The sequence below is a fragment of the Amblyomma maculatum genome, chromosome 1, assembly GCF_055883805.1.
Source record: "Amblyomma maculatum isolate TAMU_Amacu chromosome 1, ASM5588380v1, whole genome shotgun sequence".
Lineage (NCBI taxonomy): Eukaryota > Metazoa > Arthropoda > Arachnida > Ixodida > Ixodidae > Amblyomma > Amblyomma maculatum.
The window spans coordinates 397,567,524-397,584,605 of record NC_139344.1 but is presented as its reverse complement, the minus strand read 5'-3'; the positions used below and the strand labels follow the sequence as shown (position 1 = coordinate 397,584,605).

General features: G+C 46.6%; 2 protein-coding genes across 2 annotated transcripts in view; one reads left to right on the top strand and one right to left on the bottom strand.

The window, feature by feature from the left end:
- Positions 1 to 2,472: 2,472 nt before the first annotated feature.
- On the top strand, positions 2,473 to 4,520 carry LOC146208657 (uncharacterized). The gene is made up of 2 exons (XM_084595769.1): positions 2,473 to 2,779; positions 3,646 to 4,520. Exon 2 carries the CDS (start codon positions 3,669 to 3,671, stop codon positions 4,146 to 4,148), a length of 480 nt encoding a protein of 159 aa, XP_084451895.1. The 5' UTR covers positions 2,473 to 2,779; positions 3,646 to 3,668; the 3' UTR covers positions 4,149 to 4,520.
- Positions 4,419 to 17,082, bottom strand: part of LOC146208656 (EF-hand domain-containing protein 1-like) — a 61,002-nt gene continuing 48,338 nt past the window's right edge. The window contains exons 5-11 of the mRNA XM_084595742.1: positions 15,442 to 15,675; positions 14,628 to 14,745; positions 12,491 to 12,702; positions 11,510 to 11,650; positions 6,017 to 6,326; positions 4,683 to 4,753; positions 4,419 to 4,589 (exon numbers count right to left, since the gene is read on the bottom strand). Of these exons, the coding sequence (XP_084451868.1) occupies positions 4,566 to 4,589; positions 4,683 to 4,753; positions 6,017 to 6,326; positions 11,510 to 11,650; positions 12,491 to 12,702; positions 14,628 to 14,745; positions 15,442 to 15,675 (1,110 nt within the window). The 3' untranslated portion in view covers positions 4,419 to 4,565. The remainder of the gene's footprint in view (positions 4,590 to 4,682; positions 4,754 to 6,016; positions 6,327 to 11,509; positions 11,651 to 12,490; positions 12,703 to 14,627; positions 14,746 to 15,441; positions 15,676 to 17,082) is intronic.

Below are 17,082 nucleotides of genomic sequence, written 5' to 3'. Positions count from 1 at the left end.
CACAGGCTCATGTCACAGCTCCGCATTGAATTTCCGGTTTGTTGTTGGCCTTTACTTTACTACACCTGTCAAGGGAGGTAAAGGCCGTTATATACTTAGTGGCACGGGCAGAGGCACATTATTTTGCTTTAATTTTGGCCTGCCTCACCATAGTATACGTCAAGGGAGCTAAATGAACCCCCCAGTCCCAAATTACATCGCTTAATGAGGCTATCGCATCACAGAAGCGACAGGTTGAGCTAATTTCGTAATTAAGGAAATTTGAAACAATGTATTGGTTAGGGAATCTATCGGTTTGAAGTTTCCTCCACACCGCATGCGGCTATCTGGGCAGTGCGCTGGTGGTTGTGTTCTTTAGAGTCTGCAGTGTGTGGTGAATGAAGTAAGCCAACTATTCTTAGCTGTCTTCGTCTTTTAAAAAGAGTATAACTGCCTACAGCGGCTTCCGCCACCTTACTAGAGCCGTATTCATGGCGTCTGTAAGGGCTTCTCAGAATAACAGCATGTGCGGCGGGTTGGTGCATATAATACCCAGAACTGCGACGCAACGTAGACGAACACGGAGAGAGAAATACAACACATGCGCGCACTATCAACTGTAATACAAAACAGAACCCCAACTTCCTCTTTCACACCCAGGCACAACTTCCTCCTCTGCTCCCGAGTAGAGTTGGTGCATGGACTCGCCGTTCAGGTGCATTGGGAGCGAACGTGAACATGAGTCGTGGCAGCTGCAGATGTGGTGTTTTTTATTATTATTATTTTTTTTTGTGTGTGTGTCTAAGTGGTGGAAGTTGTGACTGCCATGCTTGGACGATGTGAGTGGTGAACTTGGTCTTGTATTCGTTGCTTGGACGCTACCTTGGACGTGAGGGTTGCTAACATTTACTGCTAGCCAGACATCACTACTTGGGAAAGAAGAGGGGTGCGAGTGTGTTGCACTTGGGAGTAGATGAGGAAACTGTGCCTGGGTATGAAAGAGGAAGTTCGGATTTCGTTTTGTATTACATATCTGGTAGTGCGCCTCCGTTACGTTTCTCTCTTCGGGTTTGTCTCCGTTGAGCCGCAGTTATGGGTGTAATGGCTTCCATAATGCAGCATAACGGACTTGAAATTTAGCAGAATGCGAACTATATTGATGGTACAGTGCACATTTAACATTGGCCGCAAAAATTAATTGTGGCATGGCTAGGTATCTTGCGAGTCACGTGCTCGTCGAAGCCTTTCAATAAATATTTTCCAATCCAATCCAATCCAGTTTTTATGCACCCCATAAACCACTATGCTCACTAGGCAGGAACCGGTGGGCTCCGGTGGCATGATCCTTTTTACGTTGACAGCGTTTTCGGAATAAATTCGGTAATTTTATTCCGGACTTGGGCATAAGCCAAAAGTCTTTTTTCTTTCTTTTTTTAGGTTTATCGCATGATAATGGGGGGCGGCATCCGGAAGACACCTGCCAGAGAGATATTTGACTGCACCCAGTGGACTCAGGCTTCATGCAGCATGAAAGAAAATAAAGAAAGAAAAAATGAAAGAACGAGACAGTACAGGTCCCGTCATACGTGCGAGTCACTTATGAAAGCAGAATTGTGCATAATACATATGATTTTATGTTTCACAGGTCACGTGAAAGGAAAAATAAAATTAAGTGCACTCACTGCCCTGAACGGCTGCCTTTTCCTCGTCGAGATAAAGATTGGCACAACGAAGATAAGAAAAGTGATGCATTAGCTATCTGCCGAGTGGTAAATGAACCACTGTCAGGTGAGAGAGCACTGCCGGCTTCCGCTTTTCTGAGTTAAATTACTTTCGTTATGCTGCTTCTGTCCTAGGGGTTCTCTTTTTTTTTTTTTTTTTTTTTTCGGGGGAGGGGGTTGGTATGCAAACGGCCGCGTGACTTTCCGTCCTTAGAGTGAAAAAAGCGATAATTGTATCGGATTTCCTTGTCACTTATATCTGCTTTGTGTGCACTACAGAAACAAGCCTGCAAAAAGAACGCAAACCCAATTTGCTGCGCTCTCTCTTCTCAATGTTTTCTTTTTTTTTTTCTTTTTTTTTAAAGCTTTAACTCCGCCTCTGCAAGTATGTACCGAGGTCTGCAAATACGAGCAGTTTTGAGACGAACGCTTTCTTGCGTGTCCTTGGTGAGGTTCTAGTCATGCGTTTAGCTGAGAAAGCAAGACGGTTGAACCGAGTAAAAAATAAAAAAATAAAGAAATGTTAAAAAACAAAGCGAAAAGAAACTGGCATCCATCTTAAGCGTTCTGCATACCATAGAGCTTCCTTTCACACTGACGGGAGCTGCAGCAAAACGTGAGTCATATGCATACTACAAATGTTCTTGATTTCACCCTCTCCCTCATGCTTTGCTTACTTTTCTGATCACGAGACTGGCAGTGGAAAAACGACGTGTTCGGTCAAAGCAGTTCCTAGCTTTCTATCAGGAGAAAATTGCGAAATTGCCCGGAAATTCGTGGAAGGGATTGATGCCTTTGTGAAATGTCCTCTGCGCGCGTCGCGCCCTTTCCCTTCGTTTCGCGTTTGGCAGCAGTATCGCTGAGATACGCTTGTTCAGGGCCGCCACCAATCATGGGAGAGTGAAACAGGGCTGACCCCGTCAGCTGGTGACGCGCCCTCTTTTTGTGTCAGCAGATAGCGAACGACACGAGGTCCGACGTGGTGCGGTTCGCTGGCTCCCGGTGGTCAGTGCATAAGCCTAACGTAGTACAGCGTGGACGACGGCGTGGTGAACAGGTGTGGATCGGCGGATATCTCGGTACGTACAGTTCTTGCCTAATCGCAACTTTGTGTTTTAGTGGTTTTCATTTAAGCGTTGAATGTCACGAGCGGGAGAAAAAAGTAACTTGTTTCTCTGTTTCGCAAATGCTCAACCAGCTCGCAAATGCTCAACCAGAAATGGGAGACCCTTTGTGCTTTTCTAACCGAGCGTTTTCGGATTTCGAATGTCCAGCTCAAGGGGACCTGCATGCTATGCACAGTGTTTGGAAAATTTCGCACGGCTACAGGCAGGACAATAAAGGGGGCACAAATGGCGCGATGCATGCTTTTTTTTTTTCTTTTTTTGCCTGTCGATTGCGCAAAAATTTCGCCCAGAACGTAACGGTGCTGCATACTATGCTTTTTGTATATTTCAACCCTGTTTTTTTTTTCTTTTGATTTTTACACGTTGCTGGCTACAGCGCCTACGCGATGCACTTACTGCCTTCTTAGGCTATTACAGATGCGACGGATGGTATATGCATACAGCAGAACAGCCTGACAGGAATTATGGGGGCGCTGCGTATCGACCACGTCTGATTTAAAGTACAATATTTTAAAGTTTTGGGATCAATTCACTAAGAAACAACGAAGCCATATTCGCTAGTAATGCCGCTAACGGCCGAAAGGGACACCGCAATGTGTTGACGGCTTCTGCCGTCGCACTGAAAGCATGCTCGGCCTACCGTGGTATGGAAAGCGTTATCCGGCCGGCTCGTTTCCCAGCCGACACGGTTGGCGCGCAGGAACGCACCGCTCCGCATCGCGCGACATTCAGTGGATCGCGCTTCCTACGCTCAGAGCAGTGCTTCTCTCTGGTATACGCTGGGACCTACACGAATGTTCATCTCGTCTCCTACACAGATCCACGTGCAGAGACAGGAGCCATGGGCGACCTCATCGTCGACTCGATTATGACGCCTTTCAGCTGGTACAGCCTGCTGCCCATCATCGGCTTCTCCATTTTCTTGTTCCTGGCCGTCGCGTACCAGAGGACCGAGTTCTACTGGATCACTGACAAGGTGCAAGACATCTACCGCTCACTCGTCGCCCGCTACAGTAAGAATCCCCAGCACAGTCCTGAGTCTCACGTACCCTGGTTCATCGCCGGAACTTCCGCCCCTACCCACGGCATGGCGATGAGCACGTTCCAGAGGCAATCTCCAACGGGCTACCCCGAGGAAGTCGGAGGCGCGCCCAGTGACGCCGTTCTGCTGAACACCGCAGCCTCTCAAATGGATACCCCGCACCAGACAGTTCCTCTTCAAGGGGATGCTGGTGACAGCGGCGGCAACGTGCACCCCGCGTCGCCAATTCCTGCGCTGACCAAAGTCAGCGACATGGACGAGTGGAACGCCACCGTATGAGCAGTGCACCCTTCACGGCGTCTGGGCGCGCTGCCCCAGCCCAGCCATGATCTGGGCTGAGGCACGCACCAGCCCCTTGCACCCAGCCCTGTATCGGGGTGAGCTGTATTCATGTGCCGTTTAAGCCGAAAATGTGTTCGGCTCTGCGGCTTTTCTGGTCAAGTTAGCGGTAGTTTACTGCGACTGCTTCTAACAAAGCACTATGCCGAGCCTGTGGTTGCATTTCAATGTGAGTGGTTGCACTGCGTGATGACCATGTGTGGGCCTTGTTTTATCACTGACTCTGTTGCAGTGCAGCTTCTTATATTTCATGACAACGCTGCCGAAATATGCGCGGCTGTATATTCTCAATAAAAGATATCCTGTATAATCGTCGCGCTTTCATCAATGCCGGCGAATTTTCAGTGTAGATCTCGTTCAAGATGGTCGCGAATCTTCTCCCTGGAAGGAAATGAGAATCCAGTCATGTAACTTTCGGGAGCCTGTCGGCTTGCTGTGTTTCCACAAATGATGGCTAGCGCAAGCATTCCTTACCGTCTTCTGATCGTTAAGAAGCTTGTCGTTGGTTGGGACATCTCCGTTAACAGCGTGGTTGTCGACGCCTCCTGTAAGCAACAACATGGCCCATTAAACGAAGCTTCGAAACTATAGTTGAGGTCCACTGGAGGAAATGTTTCACCCCTGTCATTAGTCTTCGAGCCTTAATTGTGTGCATAATCTCAATTGCTCGCGTGAAGGAAGGTTACCTGCATATCTTAAACGAATTGTTTATTTTATTGCCGTAGACACGGTTTTGTTGAGTTTACTCTCTAATTAATTCCGGTGTAATTTGGGGAATAATTGTTCATTCGCATCAACCTGACGTAGATTGAACATTCCTATTGGGCCGGGTGTCGAACTAGAAACCATCGCCTCTCTGGGGTAGTAGGACTACCACCTAAGCTAAGTAGAACCGCTGACATGGACGAGTGACTGACACAGGCCAGGAAGGACATGACAGCATAACGGTGGTGCTAACTTCACCGGGAGAAATATAAGTACTAACTCCTTCGTTGATATCTACTGCATCTTTCAGTAAATGCTTGTGATGACATGCGTCGAAGCGGTGGCAGGCAATAACGCGATCATTTGCGAGTTACTTTAGTGAAGTCACCACTTTGTTGAGAAACGCTGTGATGAAAAAAGAATGCAAGAAGGGGGAAATAGGGGTAATTAAAAAGTTACTCGTGATACGCGCGAAGATGCGGGCTTCGAAACGCAGCTACAGTTCAGAGCATTCTTCATGGTTAGCCCATCGGTGTGCCTGATACCTACCACCGTGAGTCATCATGCCCGCTGTGTTTAAAAATAAGCTGCAGCGGCCAACTTGTTGCTAAAAAAAAAAAAGCGGACCAGCAGTTTGATTGCGATAAGAAATAGCGCTAGGGTGCGGCCCCTATATCGTTGCTACCCCCAGCGCCTACACGCAGATATGACTGCCTTTTCGAGCCAAATGCTGCCACATCTGATCCCTCGATGTAATTTGAGCTTACCCTAGAGACAATGCTGTACCTGCTATGTGAATACTGTGTACTGCTCTAAGGTGGGTGTTTGGGATAATTGGCACAGCTAGGGTTGATCAAAGACTAGCGGACCACTGGGTTTGCTCCGAGTGTCTGTGAAAACCGCCAGGATGAGACGATTCCTCACTATTCAGCATGTTTTAGCTTCAACACTCCTCTGCAAAGCTCAAAAGCAGACCCTATGGTCTTGGAACATTGATTAACCCTGTATGCATTCACGGTTAATCCACGCCGATAAGACGGTAAAGCAAATCACCGAGACAATATAAAAACGCTGCGTTATTGCTGCCCTCCGTGGTCACCTACCATTCGCGAATGATCCGTTGTTGTGTCGCTTGATGTAGTTGGCCGCAAACTGGTCGGCGCGGACGATGATGAAGCGCCTGCCCACGGCCTCGAGCACATTGCCCACGCGGAAGTCGGGAAGCGTGTAGTAGCGCGGCTCTGTTCCAGGCGCCGCGATAGAAGGGGGCTTGCGCAGGCGCATCCGGCGCAGGAACTTCCCGCCGGGCACGCCGGAGTTTGGCAGTGGCCTCTCGAGAATAGACACCGTCTCATCCGACGGGTAGAAGCACACCACGAAGCTGCGCTCCCTGTCCAGGGACAGCGTGCTGTCCTGCGGCCAATGGAGACGAAAAGTGAGCAGTGCATATCTTTCCCGAAAGTGCAGTGTAATAGAAGGTTCCGAGAGCTCTCCCTGGGCGCCGCCATATATGTCTTGTTCTGAGCGCCTCGATACACATACATCGAGGGCCAGCGTAAAGTCGTAGCGTGGGTTCTGCAAAGCACCCGCTCGCAACAGACGGAAGAGCTGGGGTTTTGACATCTGCATGTGCCCAATACTTGCGATTGCCGCGTCTTCAAGGCTTCCTGAAGGTAAGAAGAAAGACGTGCTGCTGTCTCTGCATTTTTCCCCAAATGAAAATAGCCAACTGCGTGCTCTAATAACTTCGATCTTGGGCTTAACAGTTCTGGTTTTGCAGGACTCCCGTATCTTCCTACCGAGCGAAAGGGAGGCATGCGCCAAATAATTTCTCAGATAAAGAGAAAGAAGAGCCACGGAGCTCTGCGCCGCTTAGTCGTCACTCTTCTCTCCCTGCTTCTGAGAAACTCTATTTGCGCCGTGAGAAAAATAGAGTGCTTTGTAACTGCACATGCATGGAGAAAAATATGTCGCCATTTTATGCTGCAATATATCGAAAAAACGCTTAAAAACCTGCGCTAGAATTTTGCGTTAGAGAGCATCGTAATAGCGCTTAAAATTCTTTAAGAGCACTTCTCTGCATCGTTGAGAACTTATGGGCACCTAGAGCGGCAGTGGTGCCCCCGAATACATACGGTACATTTGCTCTTGTCACATGCTCTCATTTTGTGAATCATTAAATGTAAATTGACATTCACGGGGTTGATTTGCAGTATGTATAAGACGGATGAATTTGAATTGTTATATAAAGCCGGCGGCAACGAGCAACGCTTACTACATTCATCGAAGAACGTTTTGATAACGTCGCATTGTTCAAAACCACTGAATTCTGAGCAGTACTTGTTCGCGGGCTGGTTGGTGCGTGCTATGTTAAATGAGTTAGACAAATGTTATAAGCTGAAAGAAAGAAGAATACGCAAAGTAAACATGTTTAATGATACTTGGCACACGAAACATCTGTCCCTCTTAGAAATGCACATAAAGAAATCAACGCCATGCTGCGGTGGCGCTGCGCACAAGGCTAAGAAGAATTGGTGCCACGCGGGACCATTTGTTTGCTCGTTTAGTTGTGAGTGCAACGTCGCATTTGCCAAAACGTTCGGGTGAAGATATTGACCAATTTTACGCCATGTCCACCATACTGTGGCCACGCAGCGGTTCCATGCGAAGAATTCACTCAGTAGATTTGCGCTGCGCGTTGCCGATGTTTGGGATGAACCTTCCGAGCGTCGTGGTAATAAATGAAAGCTCGGTAGCACCGCTGCATATTTTTTTTTTTTTTATACAGCGTTCAGCCTACCGCTGAAACTGGGCTCTCGAGTCACGGCCGCAGATAATTTCCTTTACTCGAACCACGATTGAAAGCGCCGCAATCGTGGTGCGTGAATGCGTATAGTCAGGTAATATATATATCCATTTCGCGGGCTTTCCTTAGAGCTTGTAAAAAAAGGATACACGTGAGGCTTCCTTTATCGGAAATAAATGAAATGATGGTTTCACATAGGACTCTCCAACTTTTTATACCACATTTATTGTCTAAAAATAATAGTTTGTTAATTAGAAAGAAATTAATTAGTGATTAGTTAACTTCAAAATAAATAAAAAATGCTTGTGATGTGCCGGATGGCTGGCATTTGTATACAAGTGTTTTGTCTGGCCTACCTCAAATGTTTTATTTTTTAACCCTTGGCTAAATTTAGCTTGAACTCCGTGTATACTTCTAGAAAAGGGAAAAGCCGGGTGGTATAATCCAGTTGCTTTTTTACTGCCAGCGATCAGAAGAGAAGTAAGCTTTGGGTGCAGAAGCAGCGGATTGGCAAGCTAGTCACAGTATACAGGGTCAGTGGAAAATCGTATGTTCACTGCATTTTCAGTGAGATGTCCTCTTTCTTCTTCGAAGTAAGGATGTGCTGCCGGTTAATTTTAAATTAAACATCTAAGGTGATGATTGTGGTATCTTTGTAATTTTCGCAGCGATGTAGCCATAGCGCTTGTACAGTTGTGCCATGTTGTAATCCGGGCTGCAATTACAGCCCCAGCATTTTACTTTTCCTTCACGGTGTTTTATATTTTCGTTTTGATGCATGTTTATTCTAAACACTAAAACTTCCTAATCCGCAATACGAAACATCCAAGCGAAGAGACCGGATCTGCGAGAGACTAGGTCATTTGAGGAGGAATAAAGCGGCGAGGCAGGGAAAACTAACTCGCTGGCAAGAGTTCAGTTTACACGCTAGGTCCGTTCAGGAAATCGTACTTCGTCCCTTTCACACCTGAGAATTGAATTACTGGAGAGAAAGCAGAAACGGAAACATGTGTCTACTATATCGCGCTGTCGCTCCTCTGACGGCGTGCCACGACTCGACCGTATCGATTGAGTTCACGCCACAGAGTATATAGATATGACCAGGCTTGTCTGTAAGCGTTCAAGTCATCTTCTGCAGAACAAGCGAAGTGCAATTCTGCACCAGGCGCAGGCTTTCACGATCAGTGCTTGCGCTGAAGTGAGGCTTCGCAGAAATAAAAAGAAGGAATGAGTAGATTGATATTGATGTGTATGACACTGTTCCTGTGTCATACACAAATTTGCGTATGAATGCACATATGCAAGAAAGTTATTTATTCGACTATGGGGATGGACACACGTAACTGGTTCTGGTATTTGTTAAAATGAAATTCAAGCAGACGACCGGGTCTAAAGCGAAAACATCGGTAAACATTGTAACGTTCAGCGTCATTCAATGATTTTGCAAGGCTTGCTTACCTGCAGCAATTCGGCATTAAACTGGAGACGTGCTCACACTTTTACAAATTTCTCGCCTTCTGGAACACTCACTGCTGTCGATCTTCGCATTGTTAAAAAAGCTCTAGAGAGGGCGATAGTCGTGCGCGGTTCCAATCGCACGGCGGACGTTTGTAGACACAGGCCGGTGGTTTGTAGTTAGTTTTACACAGCTTAGCACATAGTGCTCAGCTAATGCTGACAATAGGCGCTCCACTTCAAGAAAATAACGTGATTCATTTGTGAAAACAGGGAAACACGTTATGGCGCCCAGGATGTTTATAAACATGGTCCTTCTTTCGATCGCCATCTCGGCTTCATTTCGGCAGTGTATAGAAGCAGTGGCATTCTATATATACGTTATCGAAGACACGAGGTCAGAATGCAGTAGAATTTGTACGCTTGTGCCGCGGTTAATTCGTATGATCAAATGAGTTGAGTTGAGTTTTTGATTGGCACATAGGCAACTAAGGCTATCATGCGCCAAACACATGCGCCAAGCTTCTTTTAGGAGTGAAAGTGAAAAGCGTTTAGGAAATTACAGCTTATTCGGGATCCCTAATTCTTTAAGAAAACTAAAAACATATGAAATTTCAACAAGTGGGTTGTCTCCTAAAAGTAAGCAGGGGTGAAATTGGATGTATTCGTTGTAGAATGGAGTAAAATGTTTTTTGAACTCACCTTCACATTTGCCGCATCGAGGTTTTTGCTCTTTTGTGAGTATTGAGTAGGCAAAATGCTGCAAACTGAAACTGCATGCCTGTCTTTGCCTCAGTTTTACGGATTAGACATAATGGTATGAGAATACCGGTAGCGTAAGGATGATGTCGTATCATATGTCGTGAAATGGGAGCCACTTGGGAAAGTCGCAAATGCAGGTGCGAGGCTGTATTGGGCGCGAGAACATACCGTGGCGCCACCTCCCGGAAGCGCCCGCATAACGAAGTAGGATAGCGCACGTTGAACTGCTGCTGTAGGATGCTTTCCTAGGCAGTTCAGTTGCGCGTTAGCAGTACGTTCATTTATTTATTTTTTTAATATACACCTCGGTCTGGGCCTGTTTAAGCTTGTTTTGAGATATGAGGCCCACCCATTCGGTAAAAAAGTACTTCACCTGAGTTATCGAAGTTGGCGAGCTTTACTGCTACGACGACGTGCACCGGCTGTAGCATTTCTGCTGTTATGAAAAGAACAAAACAGCTGAAGCTAGTACGCATCCAGTCAGATGTAAGCCGTCAGTGCACAGGTAATCGGATATTCTTCTGCAAGAGCAGAGAACTGAGCGCCTTCGCATAGCGCCGGTGAAAGCGGCACCGTTTGCCTACTCCCTTGAACGTAGTAGAGAAAACAAGTTTGACTGTGGGGATGACATAGAATAATTGTTTAGCAAGTGTGAAGTCGTGCGTTTCACGCAGCAAATTCTTGCACACTGACTACCGTCATTGGCACTCTTGATTAGAGCGGGTATTTGTTTTCCCCACGCACGGTAGTTTTTTTTGTTTTTGTTTGTTTACGCATATCTTGATCAGCACATCACAACACGCATGTCATACTCTATCTTTCGTTTATTCACGGACTCTATCATTCGAAACTGCTACAGTACTGGAGACGCTGCCAGAAACAACTCACCATGCATACCGCTGCCCGAGGTGGCCGAATCTTCTAGTTCACTTCGGTGAAACTTCCGTGTCAACGCGTTCATTTATAATATTTTGACACCTTCTGGCCTTCGCACGATCCATCCTTTTTTTGGCAGGGTAATGCGACAAGAAGAAGAAGCCAGCTTCTTTTCCATCCTTCCATCAGTAGTATTGTTAGCTTCACAAGTGATTGGCGCAAATTAAAACGCGCGCGCCGTTTCTTCTGCCACTCACCAAACTTTATTGCCAACTATATGGGCGAAATATCGGTCGCTTAAATGCCTGCTGTGCACATCATGAAAATGATCACTCGCTGATTCACCCATTCAAATTTTGATTAAGAAAGGTTCTCTGAGCGTATGTTTCGGATAGCAGTGGGAGCTTGCACCGGGTTCCCTCGCTTACGTCCGGGTACAGAGCAGTAACGGACCGTAGCAACCGCTTAAATAAACCAGCCTCAGTCACGATGCAAGATTAAAAAGTGCAAAGCTGGCACTTTATATCAACCCAAACTACGGAAATAAACGCGACTATCAATTGCTTTTAAAACGCGGAAATTCAACCAAGCGTCTGCTTCAGTAGCAGTAAGAGGAATCACGTGATCCCACTTACTCCCCTAGGTCGACGCTATAGCGCCGTTCGCTCCAGTGGTGGCGCTCGCGCCTAATACTCACGAGTGTCGCCTGGAAGCGCAGGACGATGCCTTCTTTCTCCAGCACCTGGCGGCTGTCTCTCCTCGCCCTCCGTGGGGTTATCCTGAGCACCGACTGCAGGGTGTCCTCGGGGGAGCCGAAACCGTTGTGCGGAGGAACAGGCTGCGGGAGAAATGAGATGGGCGCAGGGAAGTTCTCTCGGGGTTTAGATATACACAGGTTGTTACGGATAAAAAATAAGGATACTGGATGCTATTGGAAGTAATTTGACGTGGTACATAGTATCTTTTTCTCAGAGCAGAGTCGGTGAGAACTGTCAGCAAAAATTTTTGAAATCTTGGCCTCGCGACCCAGCGAACATTTAGGAATGCTGTGAAGCAGATTGTTATGGATACCTTGGGGTCATTTGGAGCTTTTGCAACAATATGTGCAGCTTCTTTTTACCTGCTGAGAAGAAAATCCCCGTAGTACAGAACTACAGCATAGTAGCATCAAGGTACAAAACTACAGTATAGTAGAATCTAGATTTAGTTCTCAAAGACGCTTTCGAAAAACTCGTCCTTTCGTTCAAGAATCTCAGTATCCGACGTGTCTTTCCGTTGGGAAAGTCGCGAGGTCTGCATCCGGGAGCTTTATTTCTTTTTTTTTTTTAATTGGGCTCCCTGTCAGGGAAGTTTCAATTTCATACCAAAGACTGTGCATGTAAAAAGCATTACGGAATATTAATGCATCTATCGTGCGAATGCAAGCTGTTCTTTCTTTTCTACAATGAGTGATTAGAATGTTCGCGGAAACTGTATTCAATTTTAGTTGTTTGCGTTGGTTCACCGCAGACGTCAGCAAAATGCAAACATTCAGGGACTTTTCGCTCTGATTAGTCGATAAAAATGATACTCAGCAACAGCTAGGCGGTGAAATTTTTATTCAGCAAATTATAACCAGTGTACGAAAATTTACGACTTCGTGAGAAGTCTGGCACGTCACAAGAAAACTCCTTCGTACCTGCTGGACCCTTTCCTCTTCCTTGACATCAACGTCTATGACGTCGAAATGGTCCACGCCAAACTGCTCACGGTAGAAGTTCTTGGTGAAGTCGTCGCAGTCGTAGATGAGGAAGCTGCGTCCGTATATGTTCAGTCGTCGACCCGGCTGTAAATCCTCGGGACCGATGAACTCCTCTCCTTCTCCGTCCGTTTCGTACTTGTGGAATAAGCCTGGTGGCAGCATGTGGGGAAAGTGGGCTTTTTATTATCGCAGTTGTGATGTATGGATGCGAGAGTTGGACTGTGAAAAAGGCTGACCGCCGAAGAATTGACGCGTTTGAATTGTGGTGCTGGCGAAGACTCTTGAGAGTTCCTTGGACTGCCAGAAGATCAAATCAGTCGATATTGTCGACCATAAACCCTGACTGCTCATTGGAGGGTCAAATTTTAAAGTTAAAGCTAAGCTACTTTGGTCATCTGATGAGAAGAGAGGAGTCGCTGGAGAAAGATTTGATGTTGGGAAAGGTTGAGGGTCGCCGGAGAAGGGGTAGGCAGCGAACGCGTTGGTTAGATGGCATCCTCGAGGCACTGCAGATGAAGTTATGTGATGTTAGGAAGATAGTGAGAGACCGGAAAGCGTGGCGTGACATGGTCCAGAGGGTCACGAAGAGTCGGACACGACTGAACGACTAAACTGAACTGAAATCATTTGACGGTTAAGAAAACTATAACCTTTCAAGCCACACATACTCAGACTCAATAAAATATGCAAAAATTTGTTCGATTTGCAGTACTGACAGATTTTCCTTAACGGGGACGTACTCACATAAAATTAAGCTTCATTACTGGTGGCCAGCTACACAAGCGCACTGGCGGTTGAGCCCCCATGGGTACGCGTCTGAGTAGGCAAGCCTCCGCTAAGCTCTACATCATATTATTTTGCAAGTGGTATGCGGCCAGAGACAAGACATACTGGTAAGACAACAACGTTCATGAAATTCACACACTAGAACATTCTTCTTTTTTTGGGGGGAGGGGGGGGGCGAGCACGTGTCTGTAACTGTGTGACAACGTTTTTGAAAGACATTCAGAATGACTCGAAAATGCAGGCCAAAAAATGGGCAGCAGAGTGACTACCCTACTTATTTCACCAACGTAGATTGAGCTTGGTGCTCATCAATTAAGTTCAGAATGGCTGATAACTTTAATAAAGCAAAACAGTTTGTGTAAATCGATCGGCCTGTAATTTCAAGAGTAGGCGATATGCGAGTATGTCAAGCTTTTCAGCCTATTTCGGACAGCTTGTACTCATATATTCGTACCTTAGTATACATCAGTATACCTTAGTATACATCAGTATCAGTTAAACATATATTTTGTGGTCCTCAGTGAATATTTTCCTTGTGTGCCATCCGGGTCACGACCGTACACAAGCGGCTGAAGGGCGTGTCGCCGCCGTCGCTCAAGTCCAGCCATGTCTGGGTCCGTCACGACAGAAAGTGAAGTTTGCCAAATACGCAGTACTTAGAGTGTTGTATTCCTGTGCTCTTCAGGATTTGAAAATCCACATCAAAATCAATCAAAAACGTAGAATTACTAACACCTTAATATGAGGAAATCAAACACTATCATAGCACCACCGTCGCTAATTATGCTGAGATTAACAAAGCCAATGGCATGATGTCGAAATCACTAAATGAACTGCAACAAATTGTAGATATATTTCGCCAGAAATGTCCACTTTGTTGGAAAACTAGTTTTTTATGTAAAACGTACATTACCAAGGTATGGCATACACTTCATTTCGATCCCCGCTCTGCAACCACGCAAATTTATATAGTTTTTAAAACTTTTCTGAAGTAGCCGATCACTATTTTTACTTTCCGCAAAGCATTCGTCTGACGCTACTGTGCCTATCGCCATCGACGCTGTTACAAGAATTGATAAAACACTGCTGCTGCATAACATATTCAAAACTCCTCTTTCCCAAATGTGCATAAACGAGAACTTCGAAACATCTGTCTGTTCACCACACATTTTTTGTTTCGTCGTAATGATTACAAAAAAGGGGACATAGCGGATTTCCCAAAAAGAACGCACACCAGGAGGCTGTGCTGAAAACTATATTTGTGCTTCCTTTATACACGGGCACCAACCTCTGCTTTCCTGCACCTTGGGTATCCTCTGACGGCCCAGCAGAATGGGTGCCAGCTCTCGTTGTTCAAGAGGCCGATGCATCTCCTTGAGGTCCAGTGTGTCATCCACCAGGAAGTACTGCGAGAATATAAGGGGCACACAAGGGAGGGCGGAATATAATTCGAACCCCAAAGAGAGAAGTGGACACCCATTGAACTACAACGATAGACTGTGCGCACGTAGTAGAGGTCTGAAAGGAAACGCTTGGCTACTCACTATACACTGCGCAAATATTTAGTTCAGGCACTCCAGAGATATTATCTTGGTAGCTGTAACGTGTTTCGTTCCAAAATAGAACAGATAAAGTCTTTAATCTAGCGTCAAGCCCAACGTTATGCTCTTAATACTTGAATGGTTGTGAAAGCCGAGTCTGTTCCCGGTCGAGTGGCTCGCATCTGAGTAGCCATTACGCAAAGCGTGTAAATTGGCGCTCACTATGAAGGATACCGCTGGCTAAACTGACCGTATTACGGCTAATGATTTGCAGGAGTTCTACGTGGCGCAAATAAAAGCATAATCTTCAAGATATTATCAAGAAACCACGCAGTTTCCCTTCATACATCAGTGCAATAGGCTGTATATTTAGGACACGAAACACCTACTACAATGCTTACATAGCGAGCAAGCATGTTGAAAATAATTCTCTTCTCCGCTGTACAGAATGTACACGAGTCTCCGAGAAGGACACTTCCCGCAACACAACAGCATCACTAAGCGCAATCAATACACCTAATTTCGCGTAGGCGCTGTAGTATATATAGTACACTTGTGTACCTGAAGTACGAGTTTCTTTCTGCGCCTGGGGTCTACGCTGGCGCCGTCCTCGACGCAGAAGAAGCGCAGTACGTGCCGGTCGTACCGTAGGAATCGCCACAGCTTGTCCCGCTGGCTCTTGGTGGTGTGCAGTTTGCGCTGCTGTTGTGACAGGCTGCGCCGCGCGGCTGTGTACGGGTCCTCGGGAAGAGGCTCCGGGGCGCACACCGACACGCCGTGGCCCCTGAGAAAGTCCTGCGATGCGCACACGCGATCATGGGAGCTGGCATACACGGCATACCAGTCTGATCGACGACCGCAGTACCTTTCCCCGCTGCATGCTGCTTTCGTGTGCGAAGTAACCAAACAACGTAAACTTCTCCGCAGCATGCGTCAAGTCTAAACATGGAGAGGTTTGAACTTAGTGCGATAGGTCACTCCCTCTAACTCACGCGCAAGGACACTTGCGTACTCGTCGTCGTGATTGTTACCAGCCCAAAATTTTACAGCAACATTCACCACTCATCGTGGCGTCAAGGGTTGTTGAACAATGAGGACCGCTACAGGTCTTTACAACGTTAGCAGCGTGGACGTTCTCTCGGAAATTGCTCGATGGTCCGGAGCTACAAAGCAACATCAACTCTACACTCTACGAAGGATCACCTGCGGCGTCACATGAGATGCAAAACTTGACATCCCGCAGAGGATGGTATGGCATTCGTCAAGCCGGTCGCTGAGGTCTGTCGGGCTCAAGGATAAATGAACCCTTAAGATGGTTGGTCCGTTGAGTGTTTGAGTGTATACGCGTGCGTAGGTTTGTGGGTCCGCAGTAAGCAGCCGCTGAATTGACGGTAAGGCGTTCGCGCGCACATATTTCGTGATATGAATAGCGCGGACAGTTCGCCGCATGCAATTCTGACATCAATCCCTATAGTATCCTTCCAACGTACCAGAAGAGAAACCCTTAAAGCAGACTTCGAGACCACTACGAAGTATTGAACAGGATTTCTTAAACAGATATCTAATGCGGGGTGCTTTCCTTTAGATCACTCCGCGGGCCATGACTGTTGGCCCGGGCCGGGAAATTTCTTCCGTTACCCATGCGAGCATGGCCCCAATGTCTCCAATACATAAGTTTTGACCCGTCCGAGCTCGAGGAATTTCTTATGTGCTCGACCCGATCAGTTCTGCCAGGTACGCATGTCCTGAACCAGCGAGAGAACTGAGCCCCTTCACGAGGGCAAGGTAACGGGCTAATTGGTATTGCATAGCCAAAGAACAGCGCTGGACACGAGTCAAACACGAAGAACGAAGAAACAGACACATGCACTGACTAACAACTGCTATTTTATTTTCGAAGCAGACGCATTTAAAGGTACATGAAAAGGGGGGAGGGGGGAGGGGGGTATGAAGGGGATGGAGCCATGGCGATGATGCGCGATCTCACACAGCGTAGTCACGTCAAAAACTACGCAAACGAGCAATTTGTAAGCATACCTTCCCGGTGTTTGTCAAAAAAAGCAGTGCAATTTTTGAGAGGCACGGTAACTGTTTAGTCTTTCCCACGCTTTCTGCCATTTTAATAGCCTTATGCAGATTTTTTACTCCGGGTTTCTACCATCGTCTTTTAATGCGTTTGCATGCCGTTTTGGCCAAACTATT